The 17693-nt window shown below is 41.5% G+C and overlaps 2 protein-coding genes across 3 annotated transcripts in view; both read left to right on the top strand.

Annotated features, from left to right (window-relative positions):
* LOC130701092 (A disintegrin and metalloproteinase with thrombospondin motifs 9-like) overlaps positions 1-17693 on the top strand; it is a 32620-nt gene that overhangs the window by 9730 nt on the left and 5197 nt on the right. Inside the window, exons 5-21 of one of the 2 annotated variants that reach the window (XM_057523038.2) lie at positions 1581-1791; positions 8094-8242; positions 10702-10976; positions 11080-11232; positions 11475-11627; positions 11749-11899; positions 11997-12181; positions 12264-12386; positions 12506-12639; positions 12835-13014; positions 13190-13530; positions 13610-13742; positions 13816-13948; positions 15479-15719; positions 15809-15973; positions 16332-16496; positions 17257-17643. In XM_057523038.2, coding sequence (XP_057379021.1) covers positions 1581-1791; positions 8094-8242; positions 10702-10976; positions 11080-11232; positions 11475-11627; positions 11749-11899; positions 11997-12181; positions 12264-12386; positions 12506-12639; positions 12835-13014; positions 13190-13530; positions 13610-13742; positions 13816-13948; positions 15479-15719; positions 15809-15973; positions 16332-16496; positions 17257-17643 — 3279 coding nt within the window. The remainder of the gene's footprint in view (positions 1-1580; positions 1792-8093; positions 8243-10701; positions 10977-11079; positions 11233-11474; positions 11628-11748; positions 11900-11996; positions 12182-12263; positions 12387-12505; positions 12640-12834; positions 13015-13189; positions 13531-13609; positions 13743-13815; positions 13949-15478; positions 15720-15808; positions 15974-16331; positions 16497-17256; positions 17644-17693) is intronic. The other variant, XM_059497125.1, reaches the window with a different exon arrangement.
* The window catches only part of LOC130701169 (uncharacterized), a 37732-nt gene that overhangs the window by 19353 nt on the left and 686 nt on the right, over positions 1-17693 (top strand). The window lies entirely within an intron of this gene.

The raw sequence follows: 17693 nt of genomic DNA, 5'->3' as shown, positions 1-17693 counted from the left end.
CAAATAAAAATTAAAAAAAAAAAGCGGAAAAAAAGGGGGAATAGCTAATAACAATCAAATTACGAGCTTGTTCTAAGTAAAGAATAAAGAATGAAAGAAAAAAAAAAAAACGGGTGACGTCATTGCGAAAAAAGAAATTCCCGACTCACGTCCGCGTCTGCCGAGAGAACATCAGTTTTTAGGAACTCACGCGATTGTTTCACGTTGGAATCCATTCACCGAACGCCATAACGGGTCGACATCGCTGAAATGCCAATGAGCACAAAAACATACGTACACGTAAGAAAAAAGAAGACCCTGAATTGCTAATAACGAGGTCGTCTCCCTGCCAAGAAAAAAAAAAAAAAAAACTTCACGTCCCGCGGGCCTGGCGGGCCAGCCCTTCGCACGTCCGGCGAAACGACCAAAAAAAAAAATTGCACGTGCAAATAAAAACGAGATGCCCCAACGCGCCCATCTTCAAAAACGGCCATTTTTCTTTTTTCTTCTCTACATTTCTTTTTTTTTTTTTTTTTTTTCAAGGGTGTTCGTTACATCCTTGGATGATGTTCCGTTCGCTCTTTTGGCGTTGCCAGATGTAACTTTCCCGCGTGTGATCAACGGCTAGAGGCGCATTTGAATTTCAGATTATTTTTTTTTTTTTTTGTATTTATTTTATTCGTGTGTTTGTTTGGTGTTTTTTTTTTCTTCTCGATCATCACCTAACGTAGCCATGTGTGTAGGTTAAGGATTTTTTTTTTTTTTTTTTTTAAATAGCAAACAAAGTCCTTGGAGGGGGGGGGGGGGGCGCGATGACGACATGTACTGCGCCTGTCTCCTTTTTCTTTTAAGTATTACAAGTTCGTCCGGCGGGACATGCTCCGGAAGTGTTCGACCCTGATGATTTATTCTTCATTCCGTATAACACTCACTCCGCCTTACATTTCTTGGTGATCATCGAAAAATGTGATAGTAAAGGGACGAAAAAGTAGAAAGGGGAAAAAAAAAAAAGGAAAGAATTTTTGAGTAATGAGCCATCCGTGCTCACTTATCTGCGGGAATTGTATGCAGTGAAAACATTTTATTTTTATTTTTTTTTTTTTTCAAATTGATCGAATTAGTTCTGTATGCGTTGGTCTCTTCGTTTTTGTGTTTTATTCACGCGGAACTCCCGTCCCGAATGGACTTTCAAGGAGGAAAAAAAAAAAAAAAAAAAGAAAGAAATGAAACTACAACGGCTGGCCGCGTCTGTAATTCAGCCATTCACACGCTTGGCTAGTTCGTCATAGTAGTACGATTTGATTGTGTTAACGGGCCCAGCATTTGATGATTCTTTTCTCGGAAGAAAATCAAGAGCTAAACGCTTTTTTTTTTTTTTTTATGGTGAAAAGGACATTATACAATCAGCAGAAACACACACACACAAAAAAAATAGAACTTTTATTGCAAGTGTGATGAGTCACCGTCGTCTATAAGAGTTCCAGTTACTAACCGTTGAAATAATTCCATTCAAAAAAAAATAAAATTCTAATTTCGAGAAATTCAACTATTTTTTTTGTTCCGCACGATTTTTTTTTTTTTTTTTTTGAATTTGGATGCAGACGGGCCATTTACGGACGAGTAGTGGCAGCTTCTTTATCGAGCCATCGCCACTGACCAATGGCGATCGAATGGGCGATGAAACAACAGGTGTCGTCCGTCACGTCATTTACCGCGTCCGCCATCCGTCCCGTTTCGAGCAGCCGCTCGAAACGACGGCACGTACCGTCGACGATCCGCCAGCATCCGGCACACCCACCGCCAACGGTCCAGGTACGATCTGCTCCGTACTTACATTCTCTCTCTCACGAACAAAACTGCTCTGTGTGTGTGTGTGTGTGTGTGTGTTTGGCTTGTGTGTTAGTCATCCGAATAGTGTGCAAGAAACAAAAGGGGTTACATCATCGGTGCTAACCGCTTGAACCAATAGCACGACTACCTAAGCAACCAACCAAAAAAAGAGTTGACGGCCATGACGTCAGCTGATGGGAAAAGTCAAGGCTCTCTTCTTCTTCTTCCTCCGTCCCATCCGTCATGGAACGACGGCCGAGCGCAAGTCAAGGGTTCACAAACAGAACGCAGAATGTTTTATTTTTTTTTTTTTTTTTTTTTTTTTTGTGTGTGTGTGTGTTCTTTCTGGGCAGCCCGAAACGGACGATGTTTTGTTTCTGTGTGTTTCTCACCATTTTTCACATGCTGTTTTTCCGTAGTTGGTGGCTCACAGCAAAAACATTTGCATACGCCACGGCTCTTTCCCTTTCTTCTTTTTGTTGTATTAGATGGTTGTGTGCAGCAGAAGCGCCACCATAGACGTGGGTCTGTTGATAAAACTAAGCAAAGCATTGCGCTTGAAAAAAAAAAAAAGAAAAAAAAAGAAAGGGACAGACAGTGAAAGACGATGTGAAAATGGTGCAGAGGTACTCTGCATATTTTATCTATTTTTTTTTTTTTTTTCGTTTGCTGAATGATTTTGAAAAGAAAAAAAAAAGAGATAAAAGAGCATTTGAAAAGAAGGGTCTGAATGAGCTTAAATGACGTCATACTCTAATAGCGCCGCCAAGTCTTTGGCGTACAATTCAACTGCATAAATTTAAGAGACAACATTCCTCGCGTTCTTCTTCCATTTCTAAGCAGTTTGTCAAGTTACATTTTGTTTTTTTGAGATTGCTGAGAAATAATTTCCCTTGCAAATGGATGTTTGAATCCTTTCGCTTTTTTTTGGGGGGGGGGGGGCGATAAAACTCAAAAAGCATTTGACGAATGTCTAGCTTACAAACTGAATGACCCTGTGTGTACAAACGTTTCGATAGTATGACATCATTTAGTTGTAAATCAGCAAACATTTACGTGGGGGAATTTCTTTTCATTGCCTTTAGGGCCTTGACCAAAAAACAAATGTGTCGATTCCGCGTGACGCGTAACGAATCACGCGCTTTATTTCGGCTTGCGTTATTTTCCAATGTATGGGAGAGGAAAAGAAATAGCTAAAAATAAATGGCGAATTCATTGAGCGTTTGTCAACTGTAAAACAACAAAAAAATAGATAAATTTAGCTGTTCACACACACACAAGCGGACTGGTTGGGTCTGTCTACCGTCTGTAAATAGCGTTGACTTTGCAATTATCAAATGTTAATTCATTTGCTCCTTTTATGGCCCCTGGTTTGTCTGTGTGTTTTTTTAAAAGAGAGGAAGGTACAGATAGAGAGATAGAGTTTGAGAAAAAAAAAAAAAAAGGGGGGGGGGGAAAGGTGGACAGGACAAGTCTGCGGCAAAATGCAACGTTTGTGTGAACGTGTTTTCGTTTTCTCGTTTATAGCTCGTGGCATAGAGCCATTCATTAATTTCTGCTGATGATGAATGGATCAGTGATGAATCACCTGTCTCGCAATAATTCTCGATTTTATTCTTTTCTTTTTTTTTTTTTTTTTTCACGAACCTCTTTCGAACATTTTTATTTTGTTTTTTTTTCGATGGGGATGACGCATTAGTTATAGAATTATTCCCGTCTGTTTCTTTTGCTTCTTCAACAAGACAGAAAAAATCTTTCTCGCAGTTTGCTCGGATCAATTCATTGCTTACAAAGCAGCAGTCTAACGCATCAACGAACAGGAGAGACAGACGTTTCGAACACGTTCATTTGCATACGTGATTTCTAAGAATAATTCGCCCGTTTTTTTTTTTTTTCTTTTTCTTTTTAATGTTGGACGAAGGCCAAAGCGAACATTTTCCATCACGATGGAGTCATCTCCAAATGTTTCTTTTCAAAAGGGAGAGGGACGTCGAAAGAACCTCCCTTTTTTGTGCGTTCGACATCGTTGTGTGGTCTGCGTTCAACTGATGGCTTCGTAAATCTCTAGATTTAAAGGCATTCAATTGCAGCAGGAATTGTAGCGAAAAATTCCCGTCAATAAGAAAGACGAAACCCATCCGATTTACGTGCAATGGCATCGTGAGGACGTCACGTGATTTAAGCCATTAGTTCGACGGCAGCAATCGATGCGCATAAAAACCTGAATGTAGAGAAATTGCGCGAGTTATGCGCTTGATCGAACACGACAGACCGCACCAATTTCGGATCGTGAAAAACAAAAAAATTACCAAACGTGAATGGGTGTGGTATAAAAATCGGGAGAAGAAGAAAACAACGAAAGGTATGGCCGACTTTTATTTTTTTTTTTTTTTTTTTGAATGATAGGCCCATGCAACGATCCGTAGAAAATGTTGTGTATTCACGGTGTGAGTCATCGCACACGTTCACGCTCGTCAATGTTCAAATAACACTTGAATGACACTCTTTTTTTTTTTCTTTCTTTGTTTGTTTGCCTTTTTTTTTTTTTTTTTAAATTTCAATATTGATTCATCGATTGTCGTGGGCCGTCTAGTTTTTATTGGGAAAATGGCCGAGTCAGTTGATTCAATTTGAGCGTACAAAAAAAAAAAAAAAAAATGAAATAGACGAGAATTTTCACGTGTCTACTGCTGCTGTTTAAATAGCGCACGCGATGGATAACCTTTTTTGTTCCCTGGCTGGTAGACAAAAATGTTGTCCAGGAATCCATATTTGCATTCTGAAAAACACAAAGAACGAAACCCCCCATCCAATAACTCACGTTTTTTTTTTTTTTTTTTCCGCCAAGGCAATAACCCTGTCAAATGAAAAAGGAAGGCGACAATTCAGTAGGACCAAACGACCCTTTAAATTCAACTTTAAATACACCTAATACGTGAAACATTGTACAAAACACGAGACGAAATACTAGCACCGCTTTTGGCTCGCGCTCTCTTTCTTTGTTTTTTTTTGTTTTGTTTTAATCTTTATGTATGTTGGTTTGTTCTTACGGAACGCTAAGAAATGGTGCAGCATCTCGGGGAACTGGATTGTTATTTTTAAAATGCATTTTCTGTTGCCCAATTTTTTTGGGGGGTTTGTTGTGTTTATGACACACACGACACTCTCACAGATAGGACGTCTCTACGATGTTGTTCAAAATGCTTGTCTAGTTTCCACCCTTGTTCCTTTTTTTTTCTTTACTGCTAGCGCCTCTTTGTCGCTTTTATCCTTTTGTTTTTTTTTTTTTTTAAAGCGAACCCTTTTTTTTTTTTTTTTGAAATCTTTTTCCTTTGACGAGTTTTTGATGTCGCCAACACATCGCTAGATAACTCTCACCAGCTTTTCTTTTGGGGTTTATGCGCATCGGTGGAATATTTCAGCGGAACATTAAAAAAAAAAAGAACCAAACCCTGAAAATCGCAATAATTTTTATTTAAAAAAAAAAAAAAAATCCTGTCTGTTAAATAACAATTTTTAAGATGAGATGGATTTTTACTTATAACCAGCCGCACCTGGGCCAAGGCGGGCAGGGACAGTCACGTCGAAAGGGAACGCGAAAAAAAACCAAACAAAATGTAATAAAAGAAACAGAAAAATATGGAAAGGCAAATGGGAAAAAAAAAAAAAAAAAAAAAGGTGTGGAACATCGGAAAGGAACGCGTGAGCGCGTCCGTTTTCATCCAAGCAAAAATAAACAACAGCAACGCACCAAAGTTCGTGTCTGCTGGTGTCCATTTCCAACGGGCGATAAAAATCTTTTCTTTTTTTTTTTTTCCGAAAAAGAAAGTCGATGAACTTCTTTCTCCTTCATTTTTTTTTTTTTTTTTTTTTTTCAAACCACAGTTCATATATGAATATAGGCGAGGTGATCATTTCCATGGGAGGTGGCCCTTTTTTTTTTTTTTGTGCCTCGATCCCTGCGTGTCGTGATAATAAACCGCGCGGCGGTCCCGACTCATTCCGAAATCAACAGGCGTGTAGAGCTCTGCCCTGTAGGCCCATGACGAGAAGGGAAAAAAAAAAAAAAAAAAGAAATTTCGTTTTTGGGTGGTATCCCTTTTCATTCTGTCAAAAGGTAAAAAGAAATAAAAGTTTGGGGGGGGGGGGGGGAATGTTTAAAAAAATCTCCCGCCCTATGTGGAATCTGATTTTGGGCTTCTTGTCCTGATTTTATTTATTTCTTTATGTTGATGAAATGGAAGTGGGCAGATGCTGTGAGATTCTTCGCTCAAATTGGTCTTCTTCCTTTTTGAAAATTCTTCAAATCCGCTGAATGTCTGAAAAGAACGTTACAAGCGTTATGGAAATGTTAACTCTAAAATAAGAAAAAAGAAAAAGGCTACGTCCTTCATCCATTGAATTCCACTGTGTCACTATCGCACCCAAAGTGTCGTCCAAAAACCCTTTTTTTTTTATTTTGAAAACGTCTAGTCTCCATCTTCTACACGTCTCGGTATAATCAAGACATTTTTCGAACACCCCCCCCCCCCTCAAAAAAAAAAAAAAATATTAATGCAACGCAGAGAAGCTTTTCCCCATTGTTTTCTTTCCTTTTAGATTTTGATTGCAGCGAGAAGTGGCTGTTGCACACTCATCTCTTTTGATTCCTCGAAAGTGGTTCTGCTGGCGAAGAGTCTCAAAAAGAAAACAACAAAAAAAAAAAAAACCAACAAAAAATATCCCATCAGAGTTTTGCCTGCCATCACTAGAGAGATAGAGATTTTTGAGTGGCACTTTTGAAATGGTCCCTGCCAGCCCTTTCGTGTCCATGAGATAAAGTTAATAATGGGCCCACTCTTTGTAATAACAAAAAGGGGGCAAACACTCGTTAGAACAACAACAATGTTGGTGGTTCCGTCTTGTTGTTGTTGTTGTTGTTTGTTTGTTGATCTGTTCAGGCAGCAAAATATCATCCATCACCGTCCTCTTGTCTCCTCCTCCCGGCTCGTTAACATTTTCAATCTGGACGATTGATGCAATCAGCACTGTGTAGTCTACACACATTTCGTGCGAATCAATTTCAATTCGCTCTTATTCTTTTTTTTTTTCTTTTTTTCGTGGACGTTCCACAGTAGCAGATAACAAGTAGCTCTACATTTTTATTACAAGAATCACGAATATTCGATCATGCAAAAAGAGCAGACTACGTTGAAAATTGAGAACACAAACAAACAAAACAATTGAAGTGCAATTGCGCAAACACCCCATTCAGAAGCGAATTGGCAACATGCAACCCTCGGCTTTCACGTTGAAAGTGTGTTCGTTTCGGTGGGCAAGACAATGTGAGCGAATCCAAAAGAAACGAAACGAGAAAAGACACATCCAATGTCGTTTTTATTATTACGTGCTTTTCTCTTTCTATATCTGTAAGGGCACCCAGAAACCCACGATGGGCAAGAACAATCAATCAAGAAGGTGGTTGTGCAAGAGTAGCCACAAGTCTCGTGTGAGAGTGAGATCGTGTGACCCGATTGAAACAAAGTGTTTATATGTATTTCAAAAAAAAAAAAAAAAAAAAAGAGATTGCAACACGTATTCAAAATCAGACTTCTTTTTTTGCGTGTGTGTGTGTGTGTGTGTGTTTGTAACGGAGGGATGCATTGATCTTGTGCCCAACGTGATCGGGACCTGAGAGCTGTGTGATGATGAGGCAACACACGTTGTCGAGTGTAGATTACAGCAAAAGTCTACGACGACCACTACACAACAGCTGTGAGAGGAGAAGAGCCTGTCTGTCTGGCTGGCTCGAGTGTTTTGATTTGTGTATAGTCTGGTCGGGCAAGTCGTAGCAGCCAGAGTTCTGGGTCTGCCCGTCCGAAAGAGAGACCAGACATAAATGGACCCACTAGTCTGGGCCAAATAACCTGACAAAAAAGAAACGAGAAGAGAGAAAAAAAAACAAAAACGAATAAGAGAGAGAGCTGTTGCTGGCCAGTATGGAAAAAAAGAGAAAAATGAAGAAAACAAAACAACAACGAAAAAGAGATGTAATTAGTCTTTTTTGTTCTCATGGTCGATGCACATATACAACAGCTCTCCCCCCCCCCCCCCACTCTCTCAAATGTGTGTTCTCTTTTTCGTTTTGTGGTTGGCCGTTGGGGCAGTTCGAATGGGCCGGTCTGGCCTTGTCATCTCACTGTTTATTTCTCTCTTTTCTCTCTATTTTAATGTCTGCACACACACACACACACACATTAATCCTGCTCCTTTTTGTTTTTTCTGCCTTGTGAAAACATTTCTAGATGAAGAGGACGTCGCAGGGCGGAGACGTCGACGACGTCGTTCCGTCTCGCAGGAGCGCTTCGTCGAAATCTTGGTGGTGGCCGACGGCAAGATGGTCTCGTACCACGGTGACAACTTGGTCCATTACATCCTCACTCTCATGTCCGTCGTAAGTATTTCTCCATCATTTCGTCTTTAAATAGGTAGCCTAGAGGCGAACCTTCAAAACACGAGCCAAAATGTCTTTGAAAGAAAGATTTTTATTGCAGAGAAAGGAAACAATCGATTGGATCAGCATTGGTCCGTCGACAATTTACTAGTCTGCTTTCAGTTTGGATAAGATAAAGGCCAGCTAGAGACAGAGAGAGAGAGAGAGATGGAAACAACAAAGAGAAATAGATAGCGGGAATACATTGCGGGACGGTCTAATGTATTTAAAACAAGGGCCCGTAATCGCCTTTCTGCAATCTCGTTCTATACTCATTTTTTTTTTTTGCCACGGTCGATTGCGAACATTTTCAAATCTTCCCCCGTGGCCGAGTGTCCGTTTTTCGTTTGGAGTTTTCAGGCGGTGCGTAATTTGATTTCATGCCTGATGGTGCGCGTTCACGCACATGCTACGAGATTGGGAGAAGCGTTTGAAAACGAGAAAAAAAAAGATTAGCATGATTTTATGGCGAACCAAGTGGCAGCTAGTTCTTTTGATTTTCGCTCTCTGAATTAATTCAACTGGCCACGCAGAAAAAAAAAAAAAAGGGGGGGAAAAGAATAGCACAACAAGAGAAAAACGAGATTTCAAATGAAGATGTGGTGTCATCGGCACATGGCCTTAAATGGCCGACAACGGAGTTACGTCTCCGTTGGTGTTCTGTTTTTTTTTTTTTTTTTTTTTTTTTTTTTTTGCTAGATTGAAAATGCGTGCCTTCTTTCTTTCTCTCTTTTTCTCTCAATTAAATAATGACACGCCATCACAGACAAGTCGAAATTATAGAGACAGCCACTTGTAGGGACCGTTTAAGAGTCTCTCTCACCATATTTTGCGTTCAAACATTTTCCGTCTCGACTGGGACTGGACTTCATTAAACGTTTGATGATGCCATCGTCTCTTTTCTTTTTATGTAGAGCCTTTTTTTTTTTTTTTTTTTTTTTTTTTTGCTATTTCTTTTATTTTTTTAGTTACCACTCTTTTAAAAGAGAGAGAGTACACTTTGAGCTCATTGCCCTTCCTCTTTATTTTCTGTTATGGGGGGGTGGTGGAGGAGGGATGGTGGGGGGGGGGTGGTTTGCCAGTTTAGTTCATTCAAACACAAACTTTGTCGACTACCAAGTTGCTGACAGGTGATGGCCAGACGTTGTTGTTACCGCACAAAGTCAGGGTGGTGCCCAACCGCGCACTACCCTCCCCCCTTCTTTGTGGTTCCGGTTGTGTTATTGGGTTCACACCAGACTGCTCGGCTCTTTCCCCTTTCTCTTTTTGTTTCTTTAAACATTTTTTTTTTTTACTTTTTTTTTTTCTGTCTCGCGCAATTCGACGTTTATTGTAAATTTTTTTTTTTATATTTTCAAATCCAAACGGATAAAACCACACGAGCCCGTTTTCTTTTCTTTTTTTTTTTTACCGTCTGCTACGTGCAATAACGAATCAATAAATAGATTTTTTTTTCCTTTTTTTTATAAGCCCGAAATTTGTAATAGTAAGTCGAGAACACGCTGCGCGAAAAATCCAGGCCAGCAACAGCACCACCGAGCAGACCGAGAGAGAGACACAAGATTTATATACACAGGCTCCCCCCCCCCCTTCTCAAAAAAAAAAAGGGGGGGGGAGCGTGAAAGCCAAATATAGCCCCGTCCGTCTCTCTCTTTCTCATATGAGGACGTTGCTGTCTATAATAGTAATAGTCAAAGCTATACTGCGATTAGTACTACGTGTAAACTATGTATACGTTCCAGCAAATTTCTTTTAGCAGGATATTGGAATTTCATTTGGTCATTATTTTCACTAATATTTTCGTGAATTAAGACTAAGCGTTAAACTTTTCTATTTCTCTCGTCTTTAAAAAAAAAAAAAAAGAAAAGAAAAGAAAAGCACAAAATCTTTTCAAATGTTGGCGGAGGCTAAAATGCGATAAAAATAAAAAACAATTCAAACGAGATGATCGTGAACGTTTGGCTTAGCCCTGCTCCGGTTTCGCCCCTTCTCCATGTGTGTGCCGGATCTTTTTTCGGATGTAGAACCCCTTAAAAAAAAAAAAAAAAAGGGCGAAGAGAATTCGCAGATCAACAAAGCCACATGAGATGATGGTGGTGTGGTATAGTAACAGAAGTGGGGGGTTGCTGCTCGTTGTTGTTGTTGTAATCCTTAAGACGCGTGACCCAATAAGGCCCCAACCATAATAAACGTTGCTTCTCGAAATACTTGGCCTAGATACTTTTTCGAGCGTCGCTTGATTATATCGGCAATTTTGTTTTTCGATGAAGCCCATCGATGGAATGGAGCAGACATTGAAGGCTTCGATTGGCTTTTTCTACCTTGTCCCTATTATGAACGGGGCAGTTCCGAGAAATGATGGTGTGCGCTTTATCCTAATCAGACGGCGGGACTTGTTTTATTATTATGGACGATTACAGGTGTCATTGATTTACAAGGACGCTAGCCTCGGCAACCCTGTCCAGATCGCTGTCGTTCGAATGCTTCTGCTCAAGGACCAAGAATTCGTGTTGACATCGTCGACGGGCTTGGACGAGTCGTCCAGCAGCAGCAAAGAATCTCACGAAATGCTGGACAGCCGGCCGGGCAAGTCCGCATCGGAAATGTTACGCAATTTCTGCAAGTGGCAGCGCGTCTTCAACGATGTCGACGACTCCAGTGAGTACCATCACGACACTGCGCTCCTTCTAACGAGGTAATACCGCAAGACATTTTCTTGCGCATGTCTGGAAAACAATTAAAAAAATTAATTTGCTGCTTCTTTTTTGTTGTTTTTTTTTTAAATTTTATTGCGACAGGGAAAATATTTGCCGCAATCCCCAAATGCAGAAATGCGACACGCTGGGACTAGCCGAGCTCGGCACCATGTGCGACATCTCCAATTCGTGTTCCATCGTCCAGGACAATGGACTCAGCGCAGCCTTCACCATAGCCCATGAACTCGGTCACGTGTACGTTATTCGCTTTTTCTTTCATTCCCGCCTCTGATTTTCTTGTTATGCCGCAACCGGCCATGTGTGGAAGGGTTCCGACATTGAAGACAAGTCATTCCGCATTTTTCTTGTTGTCTTCGTGTCACGATGTTTTTAATTTGTTGTTGTTGTTGTTGTTTCGGTGATTGTTTGTTCTGAGTGATGATGACGGCCTTTTTTTTGTTGTTTTTTTTTTTTTTTTTCGGTGGGAAAACACGTAGACTCAACATGCCCCACGACGACGATTTCAAGTGCCAGCAGTTCGTCGAGTCCTCGGGCGGCGTCCATAACGTCATGTCGAGGATGCTGGATCACAACACGTTCCCATGGGCCTGGTCGAATTGCAGCCGCTATTTCATCACCGAATATCTCGAGTAAGCTCACATCCGGACCCGTTTTTTTTTTTTTTTTTTTTCCTTTCTTTCTTTGTTTTGTTTCATCGTCTATTTGATATTTTCTCCCCCATGTTCAATCAAAAACAAAAACAAAAAAAAGCGGTGGCTACGGTGAATGTTTGCTGGACAAACCAGTGAAGGACCTGCTGGACGCTCACCGAGCTGCCAAGAAATTACCTGGCGAGAATTTCGATGAAAACAAGCAATGCGAACTCGTTTTCGGCCACGGATCCAAAATCTGTCCTTACATGGTATCAACAATTTTTACATTAAAAAAAAATTTTAATTCATTCGTTCATTCCACGATCGTTCATTTTTGTCCAACGTCTAACGCTGACGTCTGTTTAGCCGCCGTGCAAAAGGCTGTGGTGCACGACGTCGGGCGGCGAGCAAGAAGGATGTCGCACCCAACATATGCCTTGGGCCGACGGAACGGCTTGCGGCAGAGGCCGCTGGTGCCGGCACGGAAGCTGCCTCTCTCGTGACGTCAAGAGCCTGGAACCCGTTGACGGAAATTGGGGATCGTGGCAAGAGTAACAATTTCAAATTCAACTTGATGCAATTTCATTTACAGTGACTTGGAGCTGATGTTTTCGGACTTGTTTGTGTCAATAGGTGGATGATGGGCACTTGCTCGCGCACGTGCGGCGGAGGTGTCCAACGATCCACCAGGAATTGCGACAATCCAGCACCGTCCAACGGCGGGACCTTTTGTTTGGGTAAACGAGTACGTTACCGGTGAGTCATCAGCTTAAGCCTCTTTCTTTTTTTTTTTTTTTTTTTTTTTACATCGTGAGTGTACGTCGAGAGTGCGTGAACTTCACATTGTCTTTCTCGGATTGTTTGTTTCTGTCCAGCTCGTGTAACATCCAAGAATGCCCGACAGGCACTCCCGATTTCCGCGAGAAACAGTGCTCCGATTTCAACAGCAACAACTTCAACATCCAGGGTCTTCCAGCCGATGTCAAATGGGTCCCGAAATACGCCGGAAGTAAATCCAATCTCCCCTACAAAAAAAAAAAAAAATTCATTCTTAGTTTTTTTTTTTTTTACGATCGTTGTCAAGCCACACACTTCATTATGCACGGGCCCTTTTTTTTTTTTTTTGCTTATCTCTTTTTCTTTTTCTTTCTTTTTTTTTTTTTTTAAATCCTGGAACCAATTCGAAACCGAAAAGAACAAACAGTTAGCGTGAAGGATCGTTGTCGGCTGTACTGCCGCGTGGAACAGTCGAGCGCTTACTACCTGCTCAAGGATAAGGTAATCGATGGGACCAGCTGCGGCCCTGACACTGACGATATTTGCGTCAACGGCATCTGCAAGCCGGCCAGCTGTAACCACGTCCTCGGTCGCAAGGAACAACTCGGTAATGAGACGATTGCCTGTCGTTTGGCCGCTTGATGAATTGTTATGGCCATCACGCCCTTGACTTGCAACGAGCTATTTGTTCTTTTAACGATCTCAACGCTCCCGCTCCGCTGGAAATGAAAGGGGGGAAAGATAACGCCATCTAATTTGTTTTGATTTTTTTTTTTTTGCAGATCTTTGTGGTGTGTGCGGTGGTGACAACTCGACGTGCGTCATCCTCAACGGCGGCTATAATAGCACTCAATACGGCTACAACGTTGTCACAAGGATCCCCGCCGGTAGCTCCTCGCTGGATATCCGCCAGCGCGGCTATCAGGGCTCCAACCGCGATGACAACTACCTGGCTCTACTCGACCCGCAAACGGGCGAATATCTCCTTAATGGCAACTATGTCGTTAGCATGTTCCAGAAAACGATCCAATTTGGCGGCACCACCATCGAATACACGGGGTCGGACGCTGTCGTTGAGCGTCTTAACTCTTCGAAACCCCTCAAGAAAGATGTCGTCGTTCAGGTAAAACATGAAACGACATTTGCCTTTTTTTTTTTCTTTTTTTTTTTTAATTGATGGAAGTTCGTTTGATTAAAATTAGGTCCTGTCTGTCGGTAATTTGTACTCACCGGATATTTGGTATCAATACGTCGTGTCCAGAGCGGAAGGCAAAGCTCCGACTTACCACTGGAAATTGCAAGAACAATGGACGGCTTGCAACAAACTCTGTCATGGTTTGTGTTTTGCTTTTTTGCTTTTTTTTTTTAATTAGGAAAAAAAATGTTTTAAGAGATTAAATTTTCGTAGGCCAACAATTCCGTAAGGCGATCTGCGTTCAAGCATCTGGCGGCTTACAAAAGATGCCCGAGGAATATTGTTCGGCATCTCCGCCTCCTCCGCCTATTGAAACGCAGCCTTGCCAGACACAGTGCATCCTCAGGTGAGCAATTAAAACGTTTCAGCCTTTTTGTTCTTTTTTTTTTTTAATTCTCTCTAGAAAAAGGCGGCGAGCGGTTACACATTCACTTATTATTAAACAGCCCGCTTGTCATTCCATTCGATCAAATCCCCTCCGCCCTTCACTCCCCCTTTTTATTTTAACATGGCAGATTTGAATCAAACATTTTTTAAAAAGAAATCTCTAACTGAAGGGGGGAGGGTGGGTGGGCTCGTATCAATTTGAATCTTTCCACTTCCATAGAATTTTGTTTATTTTTCTTTTCATTTTTTTTTTTTCGTAGAATGGAAATGTTTTCGATCTATTCGTGAGCCATTTGAAAAAAATCTTGTGATTGGAAATTTTAAACTTGATAAGTCTTTCGGCCTGGCCATCGGCCGTTTTGACTTGGATGCACAAAGGGCCGGATAAACGGAGCCCGCTTACGTAGCGGCTTTTTGGTGGGCAGGCAGTTCAAAGTCAAACACGCGTCCGTATGTTCGTATGACACTGGTCGTCATCGCGTTTCACGCTCGGCCGATCGTGAATATGATTATCATCGCTTATTCGTCCCCCCGTCCATCTGTCCCCTTTGCGCTGTTTCCATAAAGTCGACGACCCATCAAATGAACGAATGGAAGGGACAAAAAGGCGAGCCGTTTCGTGTTTGGTTTTCTCTTTTCTGCGTGCAAAAACCGCCACAGAAAAAGTAAGAAAGAAAAAAAAAAAAAAAGATGTTCTTGTCAAATAGCACAGCACTTCCGCTCGGCGATTATATAACTTGCTTGTTCCAGCAGTTTTTGCTTTTTTTTTTTTTTTTTTTTTCTCTCTCTACAAGTGATGGTTCTTTTAAAAGAAGAAGTAGGTTTCGGCAACCAAGCTTTTTTTTTTATTATTATTATTATTACTATTTATGTCTGTCGTCGTTCAGCGGGGAGACATTAATCGATGTTCCATGCTGAAAAATGTTGGTAGATTTAAATAGTGTATAGATTTATGGTTATTAGCAAAAGACGTTACAACTGAGAGAATTCGACAAGTTGGACGAACCTCCGCTGCGTGTGAAATGGCTTTTAAAATGCTAATATTCCCCCCCCCCCTTTTCCCGCGTGATTTTTTTTTTTTTAGAAAAAGATGTTAAAATTCTGCGATTACGGCCAGCGGCTGCATGTCATTTTGCCGTTTTGTCCCTTTTTTTTTTTTTTTTTTTTTAAGGATCGTACTCATTTTTATTTCAAAATGAGTGAATCGTGAAAATAGCCCAAAAAAAATGTTTGTACACACAAGTTCCATGACAAATCGCTCGTTAATTCCATTCCCAACCAACTGGCTATTTCTTTTTTTTTTCCTCCTTACTCCCTACTCCCGCCAGTCGGTCTACAACGTCACAGTTAAATATAGCAGGACGTACGCGTAGCAAACAAAACGTTGCACACAACAACAACAACAACAAAAAAAGAAGAAGAAAGGACATAATGATGTTGGAAGTGAGAGAAACGTTTTCAAAACTGTTGCGTGTTGTTTCGTTGATAGATGGCGCGTGATTCACCATTCCGAATGCTCTGCCCATTGCGGCATGGGCGTGCGCAACGTGACCAAGCAGTGCGAGCAAGAATCTCTCGAGCCACAACACCACCAACAGCAACGGCCTTATTCCAATATCGTGCCGGTAGATGATCGGCATTGCCGCCACTTGAATGATCCACCGCCGGATACGGAACCTTGTACCGGCACTTGCCATTCGGCCCATTGGCAATTCCATCCTTGGAGTCAGGTATGTAATAAACATTGCCTATTGAAATCGTTCGTTAAAACATTTCATTTGTTTATTGTTTATTGTTTTTTTTGTTTTGGAACGTTAAGTGCTCATTGACGTGCGGTGGTGGCATTCAAACGCGCAAGGCTCATTGCGTCGACCTGAACGGCCGCGTCATTGCAGACAGCAATTGCCCGTTGGAGGAGAAAGTCCTTCGGCAGAGCTGCCACATGGAGAGCTGCCCCCGCTGGGAGGTCGGAGAATGGACGCCGGTAAATCACGTGTCTTTTTCCTTTCAAAGTTCACTACGGTTTCTCTTGTTTTTAGGGTTGAAGAAAAAAAAAAAAAAAAAAAAAAAAGTATTTTAATTGAACGACAGGTGGCTCCACTGTCGCTGTATTTATTTGTAATTAGAATTGATTTTTGTTTGATATTTTTTAACGTGAACGAGTAGTCGTAGAGATGAAAACAAAAGAAAGTCTAATAATCTTTAGAATTTTGGCTTTGGATGTTGTTCCCAAAAGAAAAAAAATGAGGTATGACCTCCATGACCACTTCTTCTTGTTATGAACCAAACCACCCCATCCCACAAAAAAACAAAACAAACAAAAACGATATCAATGTAATTAGTGTTCGGTGAGTTGCGGGACGGGCGAGCGCCAACGGGGCTACTGGTGCCAACTCGAGAACCACGTCATCGTCAAAAGCTACTGCTATCCGGTCCGGCCTCCCGTCCACAAGGAGGCCTGCCACATGGGTGACTGTCCCCAATGGCACGCCACTCAATGGGGCCAGGTACACCGAAAAAAACAAACAAAAAAAAAACAAAAAAAAAAAACAATCATCAGCCCATCCATACGCGCCAAAATTTTCAAATTTACACACACACAAAAAAAAAAAAAAAAAGAGAAAACACATCATCAAAAATCACGCAGAATGATTTTTGTCACGCTAATCTCTTACGCTCTTGCTGAACTTATTCTCTCTCTCTGTCTCTCTCTATCTATCTCTCTATATATGGATGAACAGATATAGAAGCCGTGCTATATATCTTTATTGCGCACCCTGACTATCGCGTTTCTCTCTCTATCTTGTCTGTCGACTTCGTGTTCGCGCTATTAGTGATTCTCTCTCCCGTTAGTGTGATTCCTATTCATTTTTCAATCTTTGTTGTTTTTTTTTTGGCCGTGTCTTTTGAATCCCTCCTATTTTTTTCCCCCTCGTTTCTCTCTCTCTCTCTCTCTCTTTTTTTGCCCATCTCTGTCTCCACTGCTGATTTTTTTTTTCCAAGTCTTTGCTCCTTCCGGATTCCGGCTTCCGTGTTTGAAAATAGCGGATTCATATGTTTAGAGCCTGTCCTTGTAGCGCATGTTGAATGATAAGCTTTTCGACAAGTTCTGGACGAAAAATGCTGGAATTCGATTTCGCCTTGGAGTCGATCACCTTTTTTTTTTTTTTTTTTTTTTTTAAATGAAACATCATATCTATCTCTTCCTAATTTTCTAAAACGTGTTGAAATGAATTCGTTCTAACTACAAATGTCTTTGTGTCGCAGTGTTCCGTCACCTGCGGAGTTGGACAAGCCGAGCGGATCGTCGGTTGTCGCATGGACAATGGCAGCGTCGTCGATGCTGCCTATTGCGCCGGCCAAGACAGGCCGACATCCGTGCAACAATGTTTCGAATATCCGTGTCCGACGGAACCGCCGACGACTCCATCCACCGTCCAGCCGACGACGCAACAGCCATCCACCACCAACTCAGCGGCGCCCACTAGCGCCGTTCCAGTGGCTTCGTTCGCTCTGGCCGGATACCGACCGCAGCCGATGGAGATACACAACATCGATCCGGCTCTTAACAGCCTCGATCCGGCCGATTGGAATCCAGAATCAAACGATATTCCACGCATCATTGCCACATGGCGGACTGGAACTTGGGGACAGGTATTAAAGACAGCGTTAAAAAAAAAAATATGAAAAACAAAGAAACGTTT

The sequence above is a fragment of the Daphnia carinata genome, chromosome 10 (genome assembly GCF_022539665.2).
Source record: "Daphnia carinata strain CSIRO-1 chromosome 10, CSIRO_AGI_Dcar_HiC_V3, whole genome shotgun sequence".
Taxonomy (NCBI): domain Eukaryota; kingdom Metazoa; phylum Arthropoda; class Branchiopoda; order Diplostraca; family Daphniidae; genus Daphnia; species Daphnia carinata.
The sequence above is the reverse complement of the archived record's forward strand: the minus strand, read 5'-3'. Positions and strand labels throughout refer to the sequence as shown.